The sequence below is a fragment of the Saccopteryx bilineata genome, chromosome 9, assembly GCF_036850765.1.
Source record: "Saccopteryx bilineata isolate mSacBil1 chromosome 9, mSacBil1_pri_phased_curated, whole genome shotgun sequence".
Classification (NCBI taxonomy): Eukaryota; Metazoa; Chordata; class Mammalia; order Chiroptera; family Emballonuridae; genus Saccopteryx; species Saccopteryx bilineata.
Genome location: NC_089498.1, coordinates 42,344,683 through 42,362,702, shown reverse-complemented (window position 1 = coordinate 42,362,702; position 18,020 = coordinate 42,344,683). Strand labels below are relative to the sequence as shown.

General features: G+C 52.7%; 2 protein-coding genes across 2 annotated transcripts; one reads left to right on the top strand and one right to left on the bottom strand.

The window, feature by feature from the left end:
- Positions 1 to 488: 488 nt before the first annotated feature.
- Positions 489 to 13,395, top strand: ATP4A (ATPase H+/K+ transporting subunit alpha). Its single transcript, XM_066242346.1, has 22 exons — positions 489 to 525; positions 625 to 765; positions 853 to 912; positions 1,349 to 1,552; positions 2,695 to 2,808; positions 3,044 to 3,296; positions 3,588 to 3,856; positions 4,453 to 4,651; positions 5,073 to 5,182; positions 5,262 to 5,396; positions 5,775 to 5,967; positions 6,758 to 6,933; positions 8,038 to 8,174; positions 8,250 to 8,400; positions 8,486 to 8,654; positions 8,745 to 8,899; positions 10,051 to 10,174; positions 10,623 to 10,768; positions 12,037 to 12,170; positions 12,565 to 12,666; positions 12,759 to 12,850; positions 13,006 to 13,395. Exons 1-22 carry the CDS (start codon positions 514 to 516, stop codon positions 13,032 to 13,034), a joined length of 3,105 nt encoding a protein of 1,034 aa, XP_066098443.1. The 5' UTR covers positions 489 to 513; the 3' UTR covers positions 13,035 to 13,395.
- A 3,022-nt stretch (positions 13,396 to 16,417) lies between these two features.
- TMEM147 (transmembrane protein 147) lies at positions 16,418 to 18,019 on the bottom strand. The gene is made up of 7 exons (XM_066243077.1): positions 17,826 to 18,019; positions 17,688 to 17,757; positions 17,331 to 17,390; positions 17,109 to 17,245; positions 16,904 to 16,988; positions 16,697 to 16,818; positions 16,418 to 16,613 (listed from the first exon to the last, which is right to left on the bottom strand). Exons 1-7 carry the CDS (start codon positions 17,900 to 17,902, stop codon positions 16,490 to 16,492), a joined length of 675 nt encoding a protein of 224 aa, XP_066099174.1. The 5' UTR covers positions 17,903 to 18,019; the 3' UTR covers positions 16,418 to 16,489.
- Position 18,020: the final 1 nt, after the last annotated feature.

Sequence of the window (18,020 nt, the reverse complement as noted above, 5' to 3'; positions counted from 1 at the left end):
TCTTCCTCTCCCTCTCCCTCTCCTTCTTCCTCTTCCTCTCCCTCTCCCTCTCCGGGTGCGGCATGTGCAGTGTGGTCTAAAAATGGACACTGCAGCCAACCGAGCCGGTTCTGAGTTTTGACTCTTTCACATCCTATCTTGGGGGCATGAGCAAGTGACTTCACCTCTTTGTGCCTCAGTTTCCCCATCTGTAAGGCAAGGCAAGGACAGTAGTCACCTCAAAGGGTTGCTGTGAGGTTCTATACGTTAACACATGGACATTCTCAGCACAGTGCCTAGCACATAATGGCACATGTTTACCTCTTTTCTTGTTTCTATGGGTAGTCCCACCTGTTCCCTCCTAGGCTGCAATGGGGTCTGGGCGGGTTGGGTAGACCAGTCAGGAATGCCTAAGCTGCCCAGCCCTAGAGGTCATCCCAAGGAGCCATGTAATCAGCTATAATCAGGCCAGTCCCGCCCCACCTCCTCTTCCCTGGGTATATCAGGGCTGGTCCAGACAAAGGAGGGAGGACCATGGGGAAGGCAGTGAGTATAGCCTGGGGACACGGCTTGGGGGAGGGAGATTGGAGGTTGGAGCAGGGGTTCTGGTGGGATGTGATGCCTTTCCTCTACCCCTGTCCCCAGGAGAATTACGAGCTGTACTCAGTGGAGCTGGGTCCTGGGCCTGGTGGGGACATGGCAGCCAAGCTGAGCAAGAAGAAGGCAGGCTCTGGAGGGGGCAAGAGGAAGGATAAGCTGGAGAACATGAAGAAGGAGATGGAGATTGTGAGCTTGGGGCTGGGGGGCTCGGTGGGGGGCAGGGTGGGAACCAGCGAGAGCTGGACAGTGAATGTCCTGCCCCCCTCCCCACAGAACGACCACCAGCTGTCAGTGTCGGAGCTGGAACAGAAATACCAGACCAGTGTGACCAAGGTGAGCTCTGGGCAGAGGGAAAAGTGGTAGACAGAAGGGAAAAGGTGGTGAGGGGTGAGGGGGGCAGGCGGGAAATGCATTAGAGAGAAAGGGCCAAGCACACACGCAAAGACAGAGATGGAGGGAGGAGGGAGGAAGAGAGGGAGGAAAAGAAGAGAGGCAGATAGAAACAGAAAGAGAGGCAGGGAGATGGGCAAGAAATAGGGGCAGAGACAACAGGAAGACAGAGATAGAAAGATAAGAGAGAAGAATGGAAGGGGGAAGGGGCAGGAACAGAGACAAAGACGGAGAAAGAAATGAAGAGGCGCAAGACAGATGGGGGAGCAGAGAGAGAAAGAAAGGGGGAGAGACAGAAAAGTACCCCAAACCCCCAAGGAGTGTATCAGGAGAGGAAAGCCCTTCGCAGCCACTGACACCCACCCCACTCTGTCCCCAGGGCCTGTCTGCCAGCTTGGCTGCGGAACTGCTGCTGCGGGATGGGCCCAATGCTCTGCGGCCACCCAAGGGTACCCCGGAGTATGTCAAGTTTGCAAGGCAGTTGGCAGGTGGTCTGCAGTGCCTCATGTGGGTAGCTGCTGCCATCTGCCTCATTGCGTTTGGCATCCAGGCCAGTGAGGATGACCTCACCACCAATGACAATGTGAGTGGTGGGTGTTGGAGGACAGACACAGGTATCTGGAGTACAGAGAACATTAAGCATGGGGATTCAAGATACCAGGAACATAGGGTGGGGATACAGAGACACAAAACTGCAGTTCCAAGACATGGTCATGGGGGAGGGGTGAAGGACATTTGGATAGGAACAGACTCAAGGTCACAGGAGACACTGGAGAATGTATCGCCACCTGGGGATACAAAGACAAATAAATGCAATACTTAAGATATGAGACTTGGGCAGCAGAGGACATGGGACAGATCAAGGACAGAGGGCACAGGGGACATTGAGACTCAGGCATGGGACACAAGGGGATAGGGACATAAGGTACACAGAACTCAGGACACAGTGCATGGAGAGAAATAAGACATTAGACACAGAGCATAGAGACACAGAAAATATCAAGGGGCAGGAAAGAGGGCATTAGATGTATAACAGAGGTCAGACAAGAGACATGGGGACTAAGGGACATTTGACATTGAATGTGACATAGAGTGGGGACTCAGAAGTACATAGACATGGAAGACACAGGACACAGGGACTTGTAATTTGGAACCTGAGACACTGATCATGGAGATCACAGAATATGAAGCATAATAAGATCAACAGCGCACAGATAAATGGAACGGGGACACGAGGGCACAGGAACTATTGGGGACACAGAGAAAGCAGGCAAATTATGAAAACAGAATATGAAACTTGGAGCACAGGAAATATAGGACATGGGAACACCAGGAGACAAATGGCAGTGGACATGTGGAAACCAAGACTTGGAGGACACAGGAAAAGGGAACACATATGGATCAAGATGCATGGTGGCATGGGGCACAAGTCGGGATATGAGAATATGGGAGACCTAGGATTAGGGGCCAGAGAATATGTGATCCAGGGACACAAGGACACAGACCCTTGAGAAAACAGTGCAGTTGAATGTGGGATATGAAGACTATAAGGATAGGAGACGAAGGCCACAGGGAATAGTGCATGAAGCTTCTTAGTAGAGTGGGGAAAATTATGGTGGAAGTTTAACCCTGAGAATATCAGGGGACTAGGAAGCAGGCAGGTGGCCGCATACAGGGAGTTTCCAGCCTGTACTCACCAGCCATCCTCCACCTATCTGCCCCCAGCTGTACCTGGCAGTGGCCCTAATTGCAGTGGTTGTGGTCACTGGTTGCTTTGGCTACTATCAGGAATTTAAGAGCACCAACATCATTGCCAGCTTCAAGAATCTTGTGCCCCAGGTGGGTCCTCCAGTCCCCCACTTCAGATTCCAGAGACCCCATACCAGCTCAGGCAGGCTCCTGGCATCTGTGGCCCCCTCCGTTCAGGCCGCACCTGCCCTTTGTCCTTGGCCTCCATCTCTCCCCTCAGGTCCTCAGCTTGTCTCCCTGTCCACCTCCCCACATCCCCATTGCACTTAGCAACTTCCGCGCCCCACCTGCTGCCCACCTCAACTCAGTTGTCCCTGCCCCACAGCAAGCAACTGTGATCCGAGACGGGGACAAGTTCCAGATCAATGCAGATCAGCTTGTGGTGGGTGACCTGGTGGAGATGAAAGGTGGGGATCGCGTGCCAGCCGACATCCGCATCCTCCAGGCCCAGGGCTGCAAGGTGGACAACTCCTCGCTGACTGGAGAGTCTGAGCCACAGACCCGCTCACCGGAGTGTACACACGAGAGCCCACTGGAGACCCGCAACATCGCCTTCTTCTCTACCATGTGCCTTGAGGGTCTGTGAGGCCCCTGTCTGCCCACCCAGCTGACCCCACTGCCTCAGCACTTACCATCTCTGCCTCCGCTGACCCTCTTCTGCTACATTCTGAGACACGCTGCCTCCACTGCACGTGACTGCCACTTATTTAGGTCATACTACCTCTCTAGCTCCTGTTATTGCTACCCTCTTCCCAGGTCACACTGCCTCCACTGTCTCACCTTACTGTGTGCCCCTTCCGTTCACACTGCTGTGCACATCCCCTCTACTGCCCTCCCAGCTCTGAGTCACCCTTTTGGCCCCACTGCAGGCACAGCACAGGGCCTGGTGGTGAGCACAGGCGACCGCACCATCATCGGGCGCATCGCATCACTGGCATCTGGAGTAGAAAATGAGAAAACACCCATTGCTATCGAGATTGAACATTTTGTGGACATCATCGCAGGCCTGGCTATCCTCTTTGGTGCCACATTTTTTGTGGTGGCCATGTGTATCGGCTACACCTTCCTGCGGGCCATGGTCTTCTTCATGGCCATTGTGGTAGCCTATGTGCCCGAGGGGCTGCTGGCCACTGTCACAGTGAGTTGGAAAGGTAGAAGAGGGGTGGAGAAAGCTTATAGGGCTGTCCATCTGCACATTCATCCAGGCTTCCCTCCACCCTCTATCTGTCCATCCCCTCCTCCTACCCACCTTCTCAATGTCCCTCTTTCACCCCCACTCCCATCTCTCCATCTACTAAGCAAACATTCACTGAGGCTACTGTGGGCCATGGTCTGTGCTACATGCTGAGGACGCAGATGAACAGGCAGGGTCCTTGACTGGAGGAGGCTGAGGCTTGATGGTGTGGACAACCTTCAATTACCAGCTCAGAGGAGGCTGAGGGAATGTTGATTTTTTCATTTTGATTCTGTTGATAGGAGAATTTACAGAACCTCAGCTAGGCAGATTAGAGAGATGCCCGGCTATGTTTATCTCGGTGAATTGAGGAGGCATCCCAAGTAGAAAGCTCAGTCTGGACAAAAGCATAGAGGCAAGAAAAAGCCTGGGTTTTGTGAAGAAATGCTGCATACTCAGTTCTGTGTGGCTGGGGTTAAGATTCCCAACGCTGAGCAGAGGGAGATGGAACTGAAAGCAAGGGGTGGTCCCTGCGTTGGGTTTTCTCTCCCTTTCCCCAGGTCTGTCTGTCTCTGACAGCCAAGAGGCTGGCCAGTAAGAACTGTGTAGTCAAGAACCTGGAAGCAGTGGAGACCCTCGGCTCCACATCAGTGATCTGCTCTGACAAGACGGGAACCCTCACTCAGAACCGCATGACTGTGTCCCATCTATGGTTTGACAACCACATCCACTCAGCTGACACTACGGAAGATCAGTCAGGTTTGGAAGTGGGAGGAGACAGGGGCTGCTGCAGAAACTGGCAGATGGTGGAGTCCTAGATGGGAGCTCAGAGGCTACTGAAGGGAATCTGGGGAAGGCTTTGCATTAATGGAGAGGAACTCTATCCTCTAGGTCCAGGGTCCAGGGTCCAGGGTCCAGGGAGGAGGCTAAGATCTAGGTTTGTAAAGGACTTGGTATGGAGTCTCGTAGGACTCTCATAGCAGACTCAATAGTGGGTCTGGAGAGCAGGCTCTGTCTCGGGGTATGAAGCAAGGGTTTAGGTTCCACTCAAGTCTGGGGAGGGGAATCCTGTCCCAAATCTAGGCGGAGGGGCTCCGTTGTGGTGTGGTTAAACTGCCGCTCTGGGTCTGGTGCAGAGTCTAGTCCCCTCGCGGGCCCAGCATGGACGTCTGTTCTCCAGGGCAGACATTTGACCAGTCCTCAGAGACATGGAGGGCGCTGTGCCGCGTGCTCACCCTGTGCAACCGTGCTGCCTTCAAGTCGGGCCAGGACGCGGTGCCCGTGCCAAAGGTGAGAGTCGAGGGAACACGGCGGATACCCGGAGCCTGGTGCAGTCCGGCTCGCACCTGACAGCAGCCCCCGCTTCCAGCGCATCGTGATCGGGGACGCATCTGAGACAGCGCTGCTAAAATTCTCGGAGCTGACGCTGGGCAACGCTATGGGCTACCGGGAGCGCTTCCCCAAAGTCTGCGAGATCCCCTTCAACTCCACCAACAAGTTCCAGGTGTGAACCCCGCCCGGCCCGGCTCAGCCCGAGGCCCGGTCCCGCCCACAGCAAGCCCCTCACTGTAGGCCCCGCCCACATCCGGCCACGCCTGCCGCGGGGCTTCGCTCCTTAGTGTCCTCTCTCTCACCCACTTCTCGGGCCTTACTTCACAGCCTCTTCTGCTCTCGGCTGCCAGGTCTGCGGTGGGTGGTAGCTCGCAATTCAAATCCCCCGAGTCCCGGCCCCTATCTACAGCCCGGCCCCAAACCTCGGCCCCCAGCGAGGACCTGCCCGACCCCAACCTTATGCTGCCAAGACTTCCCGCGGCGCCCCTGCGCCGTCAGCCCGCCCCTTCGCGTGACCTCCCCCACAACACTGTCCCTACCCCGCCCACAGCTGTCCATTCACACCCTGGAGGATCCGCGGGATCCGCGGCACGTGCTGGTGATGAAGGGCGCCCCCGAGCGCGTGCTGGAGCGCTGTAGCTCCATCCTTATCAAGGGCCAGGAGCTGCCCCTGGACGAGCAATGGCGTGAGGCCTTTCAGACTGCCTATCTCAGCCTGGGAGGCCTGGGCGAGCGCGTGCTAGGTGAGAACCCTAGGGCGGGGCAGCGGTAAACCGGTGTGGGAGGAGGAGCTAGGCTAGAGCAGACCGAGGCCCGTCCTTCTGGGACAGCACTGACCCGCCCTTCCCCAGCCCTGATTGACAGCTGACCTGCCCCAGTCTACACACTCACCTTTGTCTTTCTCTATCTCACTCCTGATCCCTATCTTCAGTTCTGCTTTTACCCATTCTCTTCAGACCTGTCCTCCTCACCTGGACCTTACCTATCCTGACCTGACCTGTGACCCCTTGGTTTTCCGAACTCTTGTCCCAGTTGATGCCCTACCTTTGCGTTCACCTCCAACTTTCAGTCTTCCTCTTGACTCTTTGACCTTCCTCAGTCCCTGCCTCAAGACTTTCCTTAATCCTTGTCCTGACCGCTGACCTCCTCCAATTTTGTCTTGACTCCTTAAACTTCCCCAACCCCTGCCTCAATTGTGGAAGGCACAGACCTGTGGTTCAATTCTGGAGTTGTCATTTTACTTGCTGTGTGACCACTGGCAAGAACTGTCCACTCTCTAAGCCTCAGTTTTATCATCTGTAAGGTGAGGATACTAGTAGGTTCATAGAGTGGGTGTGAGGATGAATTCAGATAATATGAATGAAGGATTCAGCACAGGGTTAGGCATCCACGGGTGCTTGGTGCAAGGGGCCTGGTTATTTTGCTCAATACCTGGCCTTGCTAGCGAAGGGTACACCCAGGGTTCCTCTCTGACTTTCCTGTTTTGTGTGTGTGTGTGTTTTGTTTTTTGTTTGTTTGTTTGTTTTTTGTCAGGCTTCTGCCAGCTCTACCTGAGTGAGAAGGACTACCCACCCGGCTATGCCTTTGATGTGGATGCCATGAACTTTCCAACTAGCGGCCTGTGCTTTGCAGGACTTGTATCCATGATAGATCCACCCCGGGCCACCGTCCCTGATGCTGTGCTCAAGTGCCGTACAGCAGGCATCCGGGTATGCCACTTGGGAAAGGACCAGGCAGGGGCGAGAACAGAGAACGGGAGTATTTGGGGATGAGGAACACTGTGATATCTGAAAATAGCTTGAGCCAAAAAGGGAACATATTGGTTCATGAAAATAAAGTTATGAGGAATGAAGCTTCAGATATAGCTGGATCCCAGTGTTCATTGTCATTAAGAATTTGCCTTTCTTCATGTGTCAGCTCTGTTTTTCTCTCTGCTGGCTTTATTCTCAAGCATTCCCTCCATTTTGGTAGACAAAGGTGACCACCACCCAGCAGCTCCAACTTACCTGTTTAGCCACCCACAGAAAGAGTGCCTCTTTTGCAGTTACACTAGACTGGGTCACATATTTATCCTTGAACTAGTTGCTGTGGCTAGTGGATGAAATACCTTGTTTAGCCAGGTCTGGGCTTACTTGCCCAGTCTTGGCTGGGGACTTCAACTTCAAGCTGACAGGAGGGGTGATTCCCTAAAGACAAAAATAAGGGTTGAGGACCCAATGCTAAGTAAGCATTACCCAAGTCTTTCCAATGGCCTGTAAGACCCTATAAGATCTGGGCACCGTTACTTTTCCAAGCTCATTCCTTAGCCCTCTACCTCTTGTTTACTCCTCTCCAGTTATGTTGGTCTGCCTGCTGTTCCTCCAATAGTTCAGGCACATTCTCACCCCTCTCATTTTGCACTGGCTGTTTCTTCTGTCAGGAACACTCTTCCTCCAGATTTCCATGTGGCCAACTCTCACCTTTCAGCTGTCTGCTCACATGTCACCTTCTTGAAGAGGCTTTCTCTGAACATAATTAAAATTGAACTATCACTTCTTTTTAAATCAATACTTGCATCCCCTATACCCAGTTTAATTTTTCCCTTCCTTCTAACATGCTATATCATTCATTTCTAATTTAAAATTTTTTCTGTTTCCCACATCAGAATGTCATCTCCATGAGCACAGGAATTTTGTCTGTTTTGTCCCAGCTATTTCCTAGGCACATAGAAGGTTGTCACAATTGGTTGAATAAATGAATGAGTGTATCACCAGGGAAGACTGGGAGATTGGGGTGATCCAAAGGGGTCAAAGGTCTGCTGGTCCTCCGCACAGGTAATCATGGTGACAGGTGACCATCCCATCACCGCCAAGGCCATTGCGGCCAGCGTGGGCATCATCTCAGAAGGCAGTGAGACAGTGGAGGACATTGCTGCCCGCCTCCGTGTGCCTGTGGACCAGGTTAATCGGAAGTAAGCCACCTTCAGCCTTCCCCATGGTTCCTCCCATAGCTTATGCAGACTATGCCCTCCCATCTTCCTCCCCAGGGATGCCCGTGCCTGCGTGATCAATGGCATGCAGTTGAAGGACATGGACCCATCAGAGCTGGTCGAGGTGCTGCGCACCCACCCTGAGATGGTGTTTGCTCGCACCAGTCCCCAGCAGAAGCTAGTGATTGTGGAGAGCTGCCAGCGACTGGTGCGACCCTGCTGATGAAGATGGGCAGATGGGCTGGGCTGGGCTGGCCCGGGGATGGCCTTTCACTTACCACCATTCCCTGCAGGGTGCAATAGTGGCTGTGACAGGGGATGGTGTGAATGACTCCCCAGCCCTGAAGAAGGCAGACATTGGCGTGGCCATGGGCATTGCTGGCTCGGATGCTGCCAAAAATGCAGCCGACATGATCCTGCTGGATGACAACTTCGCCTCCATTGTGACGGGCGTGGAGCAGGGTCTGGGCTGGGTCAGAGACAAGGGCAGGCAGTGTGGGTACAGAGGAAGTGGGCTGTGAGGAGGCTAAGGTGCCTGCTGTATTCCCATAGGCCGACTGATCTTTGACAATCTGAAGAAGTCCATTGCCTACACACTGACCAAGAACATTCCTGAACTAACGCCATACCTCATTTACATCACTGTCAGTGTGCCTTTGCCCCTCGGGTGCATCACCATCCTCTTCATAGAACTCTGCACTGACATTGTGAGTCTATAGTCCCAATGCCCCCACCCACACATGCCCATAGGTAGTGCACATAGACAGAAACCACCATGGATACTCATGGACACAGATCAACAGATAAGATATGTATAACAGATGTGGAAGCACAGGCAAACAGACAGGTAGACACAGAACTATGGATGTGGATACACAGATGGACACTCAGGTATGGATAAAACCCATGTATTCAGATAAACAAAGATATTACCAGATACAGATGTCTGGCTATACTTGGAGTAAGACAGACATCTCTCAAAGGGTAAAACAAATAGATACCATCAGATAGACCCCAAAGCAGACAGATGGGAAATAGCCACAGATACAGGCACCAACATAGCCAATGCTGGCCATGTTGACATGTTTATTCAACAACTTACACAATGCATAGTCTGGGCCAGGCACACATTAATTTGTGTACTTTTGTCCTCATAACCACTCAGTGTCATGGGCTTTATTTATCATCTTTATTTCACTCATGAGCTCATTGAGGCATAGGTAGGTTGAGTAGCTTGCCCCAGGACACAGCTAATAAGTGGCACAGCTGGGATTAGAGGCCAGGCAATCAGATGGCCCAGAGCTCGTGCTCTCCATCAGTACACTCTGCTGCCACTCCGTAGTCACATACATACAGGGTGGGAGGTGGGGAGGAGAATATAGAGAGACAGAAGGGATACGGAGAACCAGAGATGGTGACAGAGACATACAGACAGGGATAAAGACACAAAAGCAGAGACACTGTCACAGAGAAAGAGGCCAGAGGTGGACAAAGAAACAAGGGGAGAGAATGAGAAGGGCCAAGACCAGAGTACTCCAGAGGAAGACAGGGAGGAGGAAGTGCAGGAGGAGGCAGCAACAAGGAAGAGACAGGGAGAGAACATGCAATAGTGTAGATAAATGCAGATGTTCTGATGGACCTGGACACCAGGACAGATGTGGAGTAGATATGACAACACCACTGATAGGGCAGTTGGACCCAGGCTGTCCAGGCAGGTGTAGCTGTGTGGTCCCTGTAGGTCCTGCCTCCTAGCCTCAGCCCTATCCCTGCCCACTGGCAGTAGAGAGGAGAGATCTGGAGAGTAGGGGATAGGAGCCCAGGCAAACGCTTAACCCAGGTTCCTTCCACTCCTGGCAAGTTCCCATCTGTGTCCCTGGCATATGAGAAGGCTGAGAGTGACATCATGCACCTGCGTCCACGAAACCCGAAGCGTGACCGATTGGTCAATGAGCCCCTGGCTGCCTATTCCTACTTCCAGATCGGTGAGTGTTCATGGGAAGCTTGTGACTCTCCTGCAGGGCTGCTTATCTGCCTTGAGGGTCTCTAACTGGGGCTCTAGCTTGTTCAGGATCTTAAGTGTCTGCATTTGATCCTGGGTCTCTGTCATTCTGAGTCCTAATGTGCACATAATGGTCTCTATGGTCCCCTGTGTTCTTTCTCCGTTTCTGACTTTGTTATCCATGATCCTGTCTCTGGGTTATTGCCTTCCATCATTCTTAAGTTCTCCAGGTGTCTCTGTCACTCTCTGTGCCTGTTGTGTCACCAGTCTCTCTTGGGGCCCTTGTCTGTCTCTCCCTGTCTGTCACTATGTTCCTGTCATTCTTGTCACCATTTCTGTGTCCCTCTCTGCTTATGTCTGTCTTTCCCTGTGCCCACTTCTCTCCCCGTGTCCCTGTTTGTCTCCCATCTTTGTCTCCCTGCTTCTTCCAGGTGCCATCCAGTCATTTGCCGGCTTCACGGACTACTTCACAGCCATGGCCCAGGAGGGCTGGTTCCCACTGCTGTGTGTGGGGCTGCGGCCGCAATGGGAGAACCACCACCTACAAGATCTGCAGGACAGCTATGGTCAAGAGTGGGTGAGTTCCAGGACTCCCTCATTTCTAATGCCGCCTATCTAGTGTATGGTAGGCACGCAACTGAGCTCAGCCAGAGCATCCCGGACACCAAATTCTCTGCCAGTTCTGGGGTAAAAGTCCTTTCCCATAAATGTATCAAGCTCTAAACTCCTGATTCTGATGACCCTAGCTATAGATGGGCCCTCTCCCTGCCCTGAGAGTAACACAACATCTCAGATGTGGAACCAGGCTGTACTCTGTTATTTTTCCTGCATCACCTCAAAATATACGCATGTGTGGCCAACTGTAATGAAGGTTTGTAGCACAGAGAGGCCGGACCTGGTTTGCAGGCCCTGTAGAGTTACAGATCAGGATATTCCCCTTAAACCTTTACTGTCATGGTGAAGAATGTAGACCTTGGAGCCAGACTGCCTTGGATTCATGGTGTGCTGTTGTTCCTCACTGTTGTGTAACTCTGGGCAAGTCGCTTTGCCTCACTGTGCCTCAGTTTCCTCACCTGAAGAGTGTGCACTGATGTCTATCTCAGTGACGTTCAGGTGGCCATCAGACCAGCAGCATCAGCATCACATTGGAACTTATTTGATTGATGCATATTCTCAGTCCCCACCCCAGAGCTCCGCGGTAAGAAACTCTGAGGGTGGGGCCTGAAATCTGTATTTTAACAAGCCCTTCTGGGGTTCTGATGCACACGAAGTTTGGCTATCACCAATCTACCCCACGGGAATATTGGGAGGGTTAAGTAAGATAATACATGTGAAGCACTTGGTAGCTGGAACATAGGACGAGTTCCCTACACAATTAGCTGGTATTAAAAATAGCTACAATAAAGAAATGGACTGAATAGTGACTACCCTTTCAAGTGCCCTGTTCCCCCTATGCCCATTTGCCCCACTTATTTTTGCCATCTGCCTGTGTCCTGGAGCCCTGGACTTTGCAAATCCTGCTTTGGGATTCCAATTCCTTTTTCCCAGGTCCCTTCTTTTGGATGCCCAGGAAAATCTACCTCCCTTCTTTCACAGTGAAAGCGACTGGCCCGACCTGTCATTTACCCATGCACTGACATCCAAACTCTGCTAGACCAAGGTTTCTGGGCCTCACCATGTGGGGTCCCACAAACTGGTGGATCCCGTACGTCTCATTTCCCCCACCCTAGACTCTGATGTAGGAGAAAGAGCATTTAAGGGTTCCTGGCCCCAGGCCCTGAGTGCCCAGCTGGCTAGAGGCTCTCCGCCTGGGCTCAGGCTGCTTTTGTTTCCTCTGGCCCACAGACGTTTGGGCAGCGCTTGTACCAGCAGTACACTTGCTACACGGTGTTCTTCATCAGCATCGAGATGTGCCAGATCGCTGACGTTCTCATTCGCAAGACGCGCCGCCTCTCTACCTTCCAGCAGGGCTTCTTCAGGTGTCCCCTGCCCTCAAGCCCTAGTCCCAAATCCCACTAGGTCCTGACTAGGGCTTCCTGCAGCCAGCAAACACCAGCACCGAATGCGCAATGTGCCAGTGCCAGGTGCTAACATCGATAATATTGGTAGATGGTCAGTAGCTTCCCCCACATGCCTCTCAGCTGGCCCCCCCATGTTTCATTACTAAAGGGCTGACGCTTACAGGGCCAGCAGCCACTGTTGCAGAGGTGCAGGCCACTCTGGTGCTAAATGTTTATTTAGGTCATCTCTCTGCTGCTAATGACTGACCTCCTCTGACCCAGTACCTTATTTCTATGAGGCCCCCACTTCCTGATGGCTGGCTTTGTCCTGAGCCTGGCAGTCTGAACCTGTTCCACCCTGTCCCACCTGCAGGAACAAGATACTGGTGACTGCCATTGTGTTCCAGGTCTGCATCGGCTGCTTCCTGTGCTACTGCCCTGGAATGCCCAACATCTTCAACTTCATGCCTATTCGGTAAAGGGTCATGAGGCCTGAGTAGAGGGATGGGCATGCAGGACACAGATCTGGAGATAGCCTTCACCATGCCATCTCCCTTGTGCCTTCAGGTTCCAGTGGTGGCTGGTCCCCATGCCTTTTGGCCTCCTCATCTTCGTCTATGATGAGCTCCGGAAACTTGGAGTTCGCTGTTGCCCAGGGAGTGAGTGTGGAGACTGGGGGCCTGAAATGTTCTCAGAGCAGCTGTCCTGACCTTTGCTTGATCTTCTACACTTGACCTCCAAATCAAACTGCCATAACCTCTGAACCCCTGCCCCCTCCAACCCCCCAGTACTAAGTTTGTTTTCTCTCCACCAGGCTGGTGGGACCAGGAGCTCTATTATTAGAGGGACTGCTGCTTTTAAGTCATCCCTGCCTCTACCACAGCCAGGGATGAACACGACTCATCGTGTCTGGACAGCCACCAAGACATCTGAGCAACCGAGTCCTAGCCTGACCTCTGTCTGCTCCTATAGACCATGGCACCCGAATCTTGGAGGGACCCTCTGTACTCCCCTCCCCATCCCAAAGGGGCCGACTTCCTGGAGCAGTCCTTAGGCCCAGTCCTCTGTGCTGGACTGGGGAAGCCCCCACCCGCAGGGGGGTTTTGATGGGGAGTAGAAGCTACAGCCCCTGTGAGGTGGGGTGCCTGGGGGCTCTTTTTTAAAACACACTTGTGTCTGCATAACAGTAATAAACCAGCTCACAGTGACTGCTTTTTAATTTGGTGTGGCATCATCTTAATTGGTTTTTATGAGCCCCTTTAGTCCTATATTCCTACGACTTAGGGGCTAATTTGTTCAGGACTACTATCTCCAGTTCCTAAAATACACCCTGGTACATAGTAGGCACTCAAAATCTCTCCTTGGGGGAATGAATTCCCATTTCTTTCCCTAGGGTTACAGCATTTAAAGGCAAGATGGAGGTGATCATAGGCAACCTCTAGAGCACTGCTTTAATCACTACACTACCCTCTGGGCTCTCTCCTTCCACAGCACCTATTTATTCTCTTGCTAGGTCCTTGACACAGCTGTCAAAAATCTTTTCCACCTCAGGCAGTCGCACCTTCCACCCTTCACAGATGTCTCCACTCTTTTACTTGTTCATTCCTTTTCCCCAGTAATGGGCATCCCAGCCAGCTCCTGGAAGTTACCCACAGGCTCGTTACACCCTCACGTGAAAAGCTTCCAACTGCTAGAAACTCCCTGTCCCTGGGCCTACTTCCCTCTGCTTGCACCGTTTCCTTACATTCTTTCTTGTCTCTCCCCTTTTCTTTAATGAGTCTCTGGCTGGGCCCCTGGCTTCTCCCTCCTCTTCACCACAGTACCTCCTGCACCATCTCAGTTCTCTGCAGTTATACCATCTGTCTCCAGCCTGCTCAGGAACATCCACAGGGACCCACACTGGTCTCTGCACTGTTTTCAAACCTGCTCCCACCCACTGTTCCATCAATGGGTTTCTTTTCCCTGGAAAATGTCTTTGGGAAGGGCTCTTGACTCCTTCCTCACCTGTCATCTCCCCAGTGTTCCCACCCCCTGGGGGAAATAAACAGCCTATTGGTCACTACCATCTCTACTCTGCTTATAGCTACTCTCCTCCTACTTCCGCCACCCTTGTCCTGGTCCAGTCCTGGTCTTCCAGCCTGTCTCCCCACCCACAGTGATCTTCCCAAAGTCAAACCGGACCCTATCTTTCCCCTACATAGAACTCTCCATGGTTCTCCACTGCTCCTGGTCAGCTCCTCAGCCCAACCCTCAGAGCCTTCTGGGATCCAGCACCTGCTGACATCTGTCTTACAAGCCCCCTTGAACTTGTTCTAACCAGTTTTGCTGAAAAGGGAAGGCCCTGACTTCAAGGCCCTTATACAGGCTTGACTCCTGCTCTTTTCCTCTCTGCCCCCTAACTCATCTTTCAGGTCTCAGCTCATACATCTCTCTTCCAGGGAGTCTAGCCTGCCCCCCAGTCTGGGTCACCTGGTTCCTCCAGGCCACCACAGCCCGAATCATTGTAGTCCTATCACTGACCAGGCTTCACTCATCACATCCCTGATCCCTGTGGCCAGTGTTTCCTGTGCCCTTTACTCCTGCCCCTGCCACCCCACCTCAGCCCCAACCACTCTGGTCTGTCTGTCCATGTCCCATGGGGTTAGTTCAGACAGTTGGCTGCCAGCAAGGGGCCTGGATCAGAGTCCCTGCTTAGCAAGCAGTTGTTGAAATAATTTCTGACAACTTCACTTGTCCCAGTATGTATCAAGAACTAGGTGGTGGCCCTGGCTGGGCGGCTCAGTGGATAAAGTGTTGTCCTGGCACACTGAGGTTACAGGTTCAATCCCCAGTTAGGGCACATATGAGAAGCAATCAATGAATGCACAAATAAATGAGTTGATGCCTCTCTCTCTCTCTCCCTTTCTCCCCTCCCTTCCTCTCTCTAATCAATGGAAAAAAAAAACCCAACTAGGTGGTACTTGGGACAGGGGTATGGGAGAAAAAGACTCCATTACATATTCACCCACCTGGGCCGGGGAAGTGTCTGCTCTAACCCCTTTCAAGTAAAAGTCAAGACACCTGGGGAACCTGTCTTCACTAGGGGCTGGATGGGGTTGTATGTTCCCTCTGAAAACACCAAGACTGGCATAGCACAGCTGAGCAGAGCTGTGCATAGTGCTTTTCTAGGCCCACAGTTTAATAACATTAGGACAGGACCTACGCAGTTTTGCAGAGGGAGGGAGAGGTCAACTGCTCTATCCCAGGCCCTAGGGCAGTGGTCGGCAAACTTATTAGTCAACAGAGCCAAATATCAACAGTGTGATTGAAATTTCTTTTGAGAGCCACATTTTCTAAACTTAAACTAGGTAGGTACATTGTTATTAACTTAATTAGGGTACTCCTAAGCTGGCCGAAGAGATGCACTCAAGGGGCCAAAGAGCTGCATGTGGCTCGTGAGCCGCGGTTTGCCAACCACTGCCCTAGGGGTACCACTGGGAATAGCAGGGCTGGGGAACACTTTCCTGGGTGGGAAGGATTTGTATCAAGGTGGAGCTTAAACATGACAGTCAAAGCCCTGTTTCTGACATCCCTTCCAGGGAGGGGAAGGATATGGGGCAGGTGGGCCAAGGAAGGGTTGGGGAGGGGAGGGTGCCATCTGGGACAATATCCACACTGAGGGGCTCAAATGCTCTATTTGGCTGCAGCTGTATCTTAACTCTACCCTAAGGAGATTCAGCCAGGATGTGATCTGAGGACTATATAGAACTGGGTCAAAGCACAGGAGCTCAGAATCATAGAAGTCTTCCTCAAGGGTCCAGTGTGCAATAGGAGCCCTAGATGGTTGTAAGGAGGGTGAATAGACTGGGGTTTCAGATCGACCCCCTTGGCTGCCATATAAAGGGTGGGTCAAAGGAGATTAGGAACATATGTCTAGAAAGTCACCAGCCAGTGAAGGGTCCATGGGGGAGTGTCAGGTTAAGGCTGTGAGAACCCTCTCTTGCATTCCAGCTCCCCTCTACCACCTGTTCCCCTATTTGCCACTGCTTAAAGATCATATACTTCAAACCCTCAGTCTACCCTGGGGAAATAATAAAAATAGCAGCTGAGGAACTGCTCTAGAACACAGGACAAATTAGGACCAGCCAGTTTGCAAGCCTGTCTGCCTAGCTCCAAAGGCAGAGAGCCTCTGGGACACAGGTAAGCATGGTACTGATAGACAGGTCCAGAGAGATATAGGCGGAAACAACTTTCCAAATACCGTTTACTTCACTAAAATCTGGAGACAGGAAAAAGGTGTGTGAATGCCTGGGACAAGCCTAGGAGTGTACGTTGACAACGGCGACATACAAGGCCAGGGTGCTGAGGGCTAGCAGCCCAGTCACTACTGCTCGGGCCAGAAGTGCCATCCAGCTGCCCAGGGAACAAAGGTGGACGATGGTCCTGTGGGGAAACATTACAATGAGAAAAGGAAAACAAATAACCCATCCCCATTTGGAACCGGCTTTGACCACCACCCAGCTCACTCCATGACAAAGGCCTTATAGACGCTGAGGAACATCAGCAGGAGGACAGCCGGCCGGAAAGTGTGGTAGAGGTCATAGCGGGTTATCATCCACACTTGGGCAGATGTGACGATGTAATGAACCTGAAGGGAGGCAGGAAGTCAGGGTTAGGTCCTGGGGAGTACTGCCACCAGCAAAAACAACGTGTGGGAAAGCAGGACTGCATACCAGACTGATGTTGGAGTCAATGCTCATCTGAATGTATTTCCAGTCAAATTCAATGCCCCGGGCTCCAACCCAGAGTGGGATGCAACTGAAGAAGGCAAAGAGAAAGATTCTCCGGTACCCAGAATTGGAGCCCCCACCCTTCAGAACCTCCCTGAAACCCAGGTATCCTTTCTCAGGGATCAGGGCTCCAGGCCGCTGCACACACCGGGACATAATGAGCTCCGCGGTGGCCCAGCCCATGGCAGCAACCATGATCTTGTACTCCCCTTTGCCGGCATTTCGGGACATGACAAGGTTTAGGCCTACTAGGTCTGCCACATCCACGCTGGCCTTCATGAATTCCTGTGGGTCGGGTTGAGGCTCGAATAAGCACAGGTGCCAGGGACCTCACTTCTGCACTCCCTACTCCCACCCTTGCTCCACTCACCCCAATGAAGTCATAGATGCCGCCTTCCCAAGTGGGAAAGAAAGTGGCCAGGAACAACATCTGAGAACAGAAAACAGAGATCACCTCAAAGTGAGGCGGATGAATTATGCGGTTTTGTGGGCAGTTAGTACGTACATGGTTCTGGGGTACCCATGTGGAGAGGGACCGAGTTTTCTCAATTTTACACAAATAGCTATGCAAAAGTTGCTCGGAGGCCTCTCCTCAGGTTCCACCCTTCCAGAGTCCGTCTTCTATGTGGAGTGCTGAGGACCATCCCACACAAGCGGAATCCGAGCAGCAGGGAGCTCTGGGTCTGGCCAGCCTGGGGGCCAGACGCGAGGCTCCGGGCGCCCTCACCTTGCACAGCTGAACGAAGAGGTAGGTGACTCCAGCCTGGACACACTTCCAGAAGGCGTTGTACTCGGACCTGCAGGAGTGGGCGGTGAGGGCTCGTCCGGGCCCGCGCCCCCCGCCCCGCGGCCTCCCGGTACTCACAGGCCGCTGCACTTGTAGGTGATGAAGTAGGGGAAGTAGGCCAGGGCGAAGCAGTTCCCAAAGTGAAACAAGGTCATAGCGCCGGCCTCCGGCCCGCCGGAGCGCAAGTCCCTACCTCGCCCTCCTGGCGCCCGAGCCCGGGCCTGGCGCCCCTGCCTCCGCCGCGGCCCGCGCGGCCTGCTGGGAGTGGAGTCC

Coding starts and splice junctions, on each gene's coding strand:
- ATP4A (XM_066242346.1), top strand. Junction 8,401..8,485: donor TGGAGAGCTGCCAGCGACTG/GTGCGACCCTGC, acceptor CATTCCCTGCAG/GGTGCAATAGTGGCTGTGAC. Junction 12,171..12,564: donor TTCCAGCAGGGCTTCTTCAG/GTGTCCCCTGCC, acceptor TCCCACCTGCAG/GAACAAGATACTGGTGACTG.
- TMEM147 (XM_066243077.1), bottom strand. CDS start 17,902: ATGACCTTGTTTCACTTTGGGAACTGCTTCGCCCTGGCCTACTTCCCC. Junction 17,758..17,825: donor ACCTACAAGTGCAGCGGCCT/GTGAGTACCGGG, acceptor CCACTCCTGCAG/GTCCGAGTACAACGCCTTCT. Junction 16,614..16,696: donor TATAAGGCCTTTGTCATGGA/GTGAGCTGGGTG, acceptor GTTTCCCCACAG/GACCATCGTCCACCTTTGTT.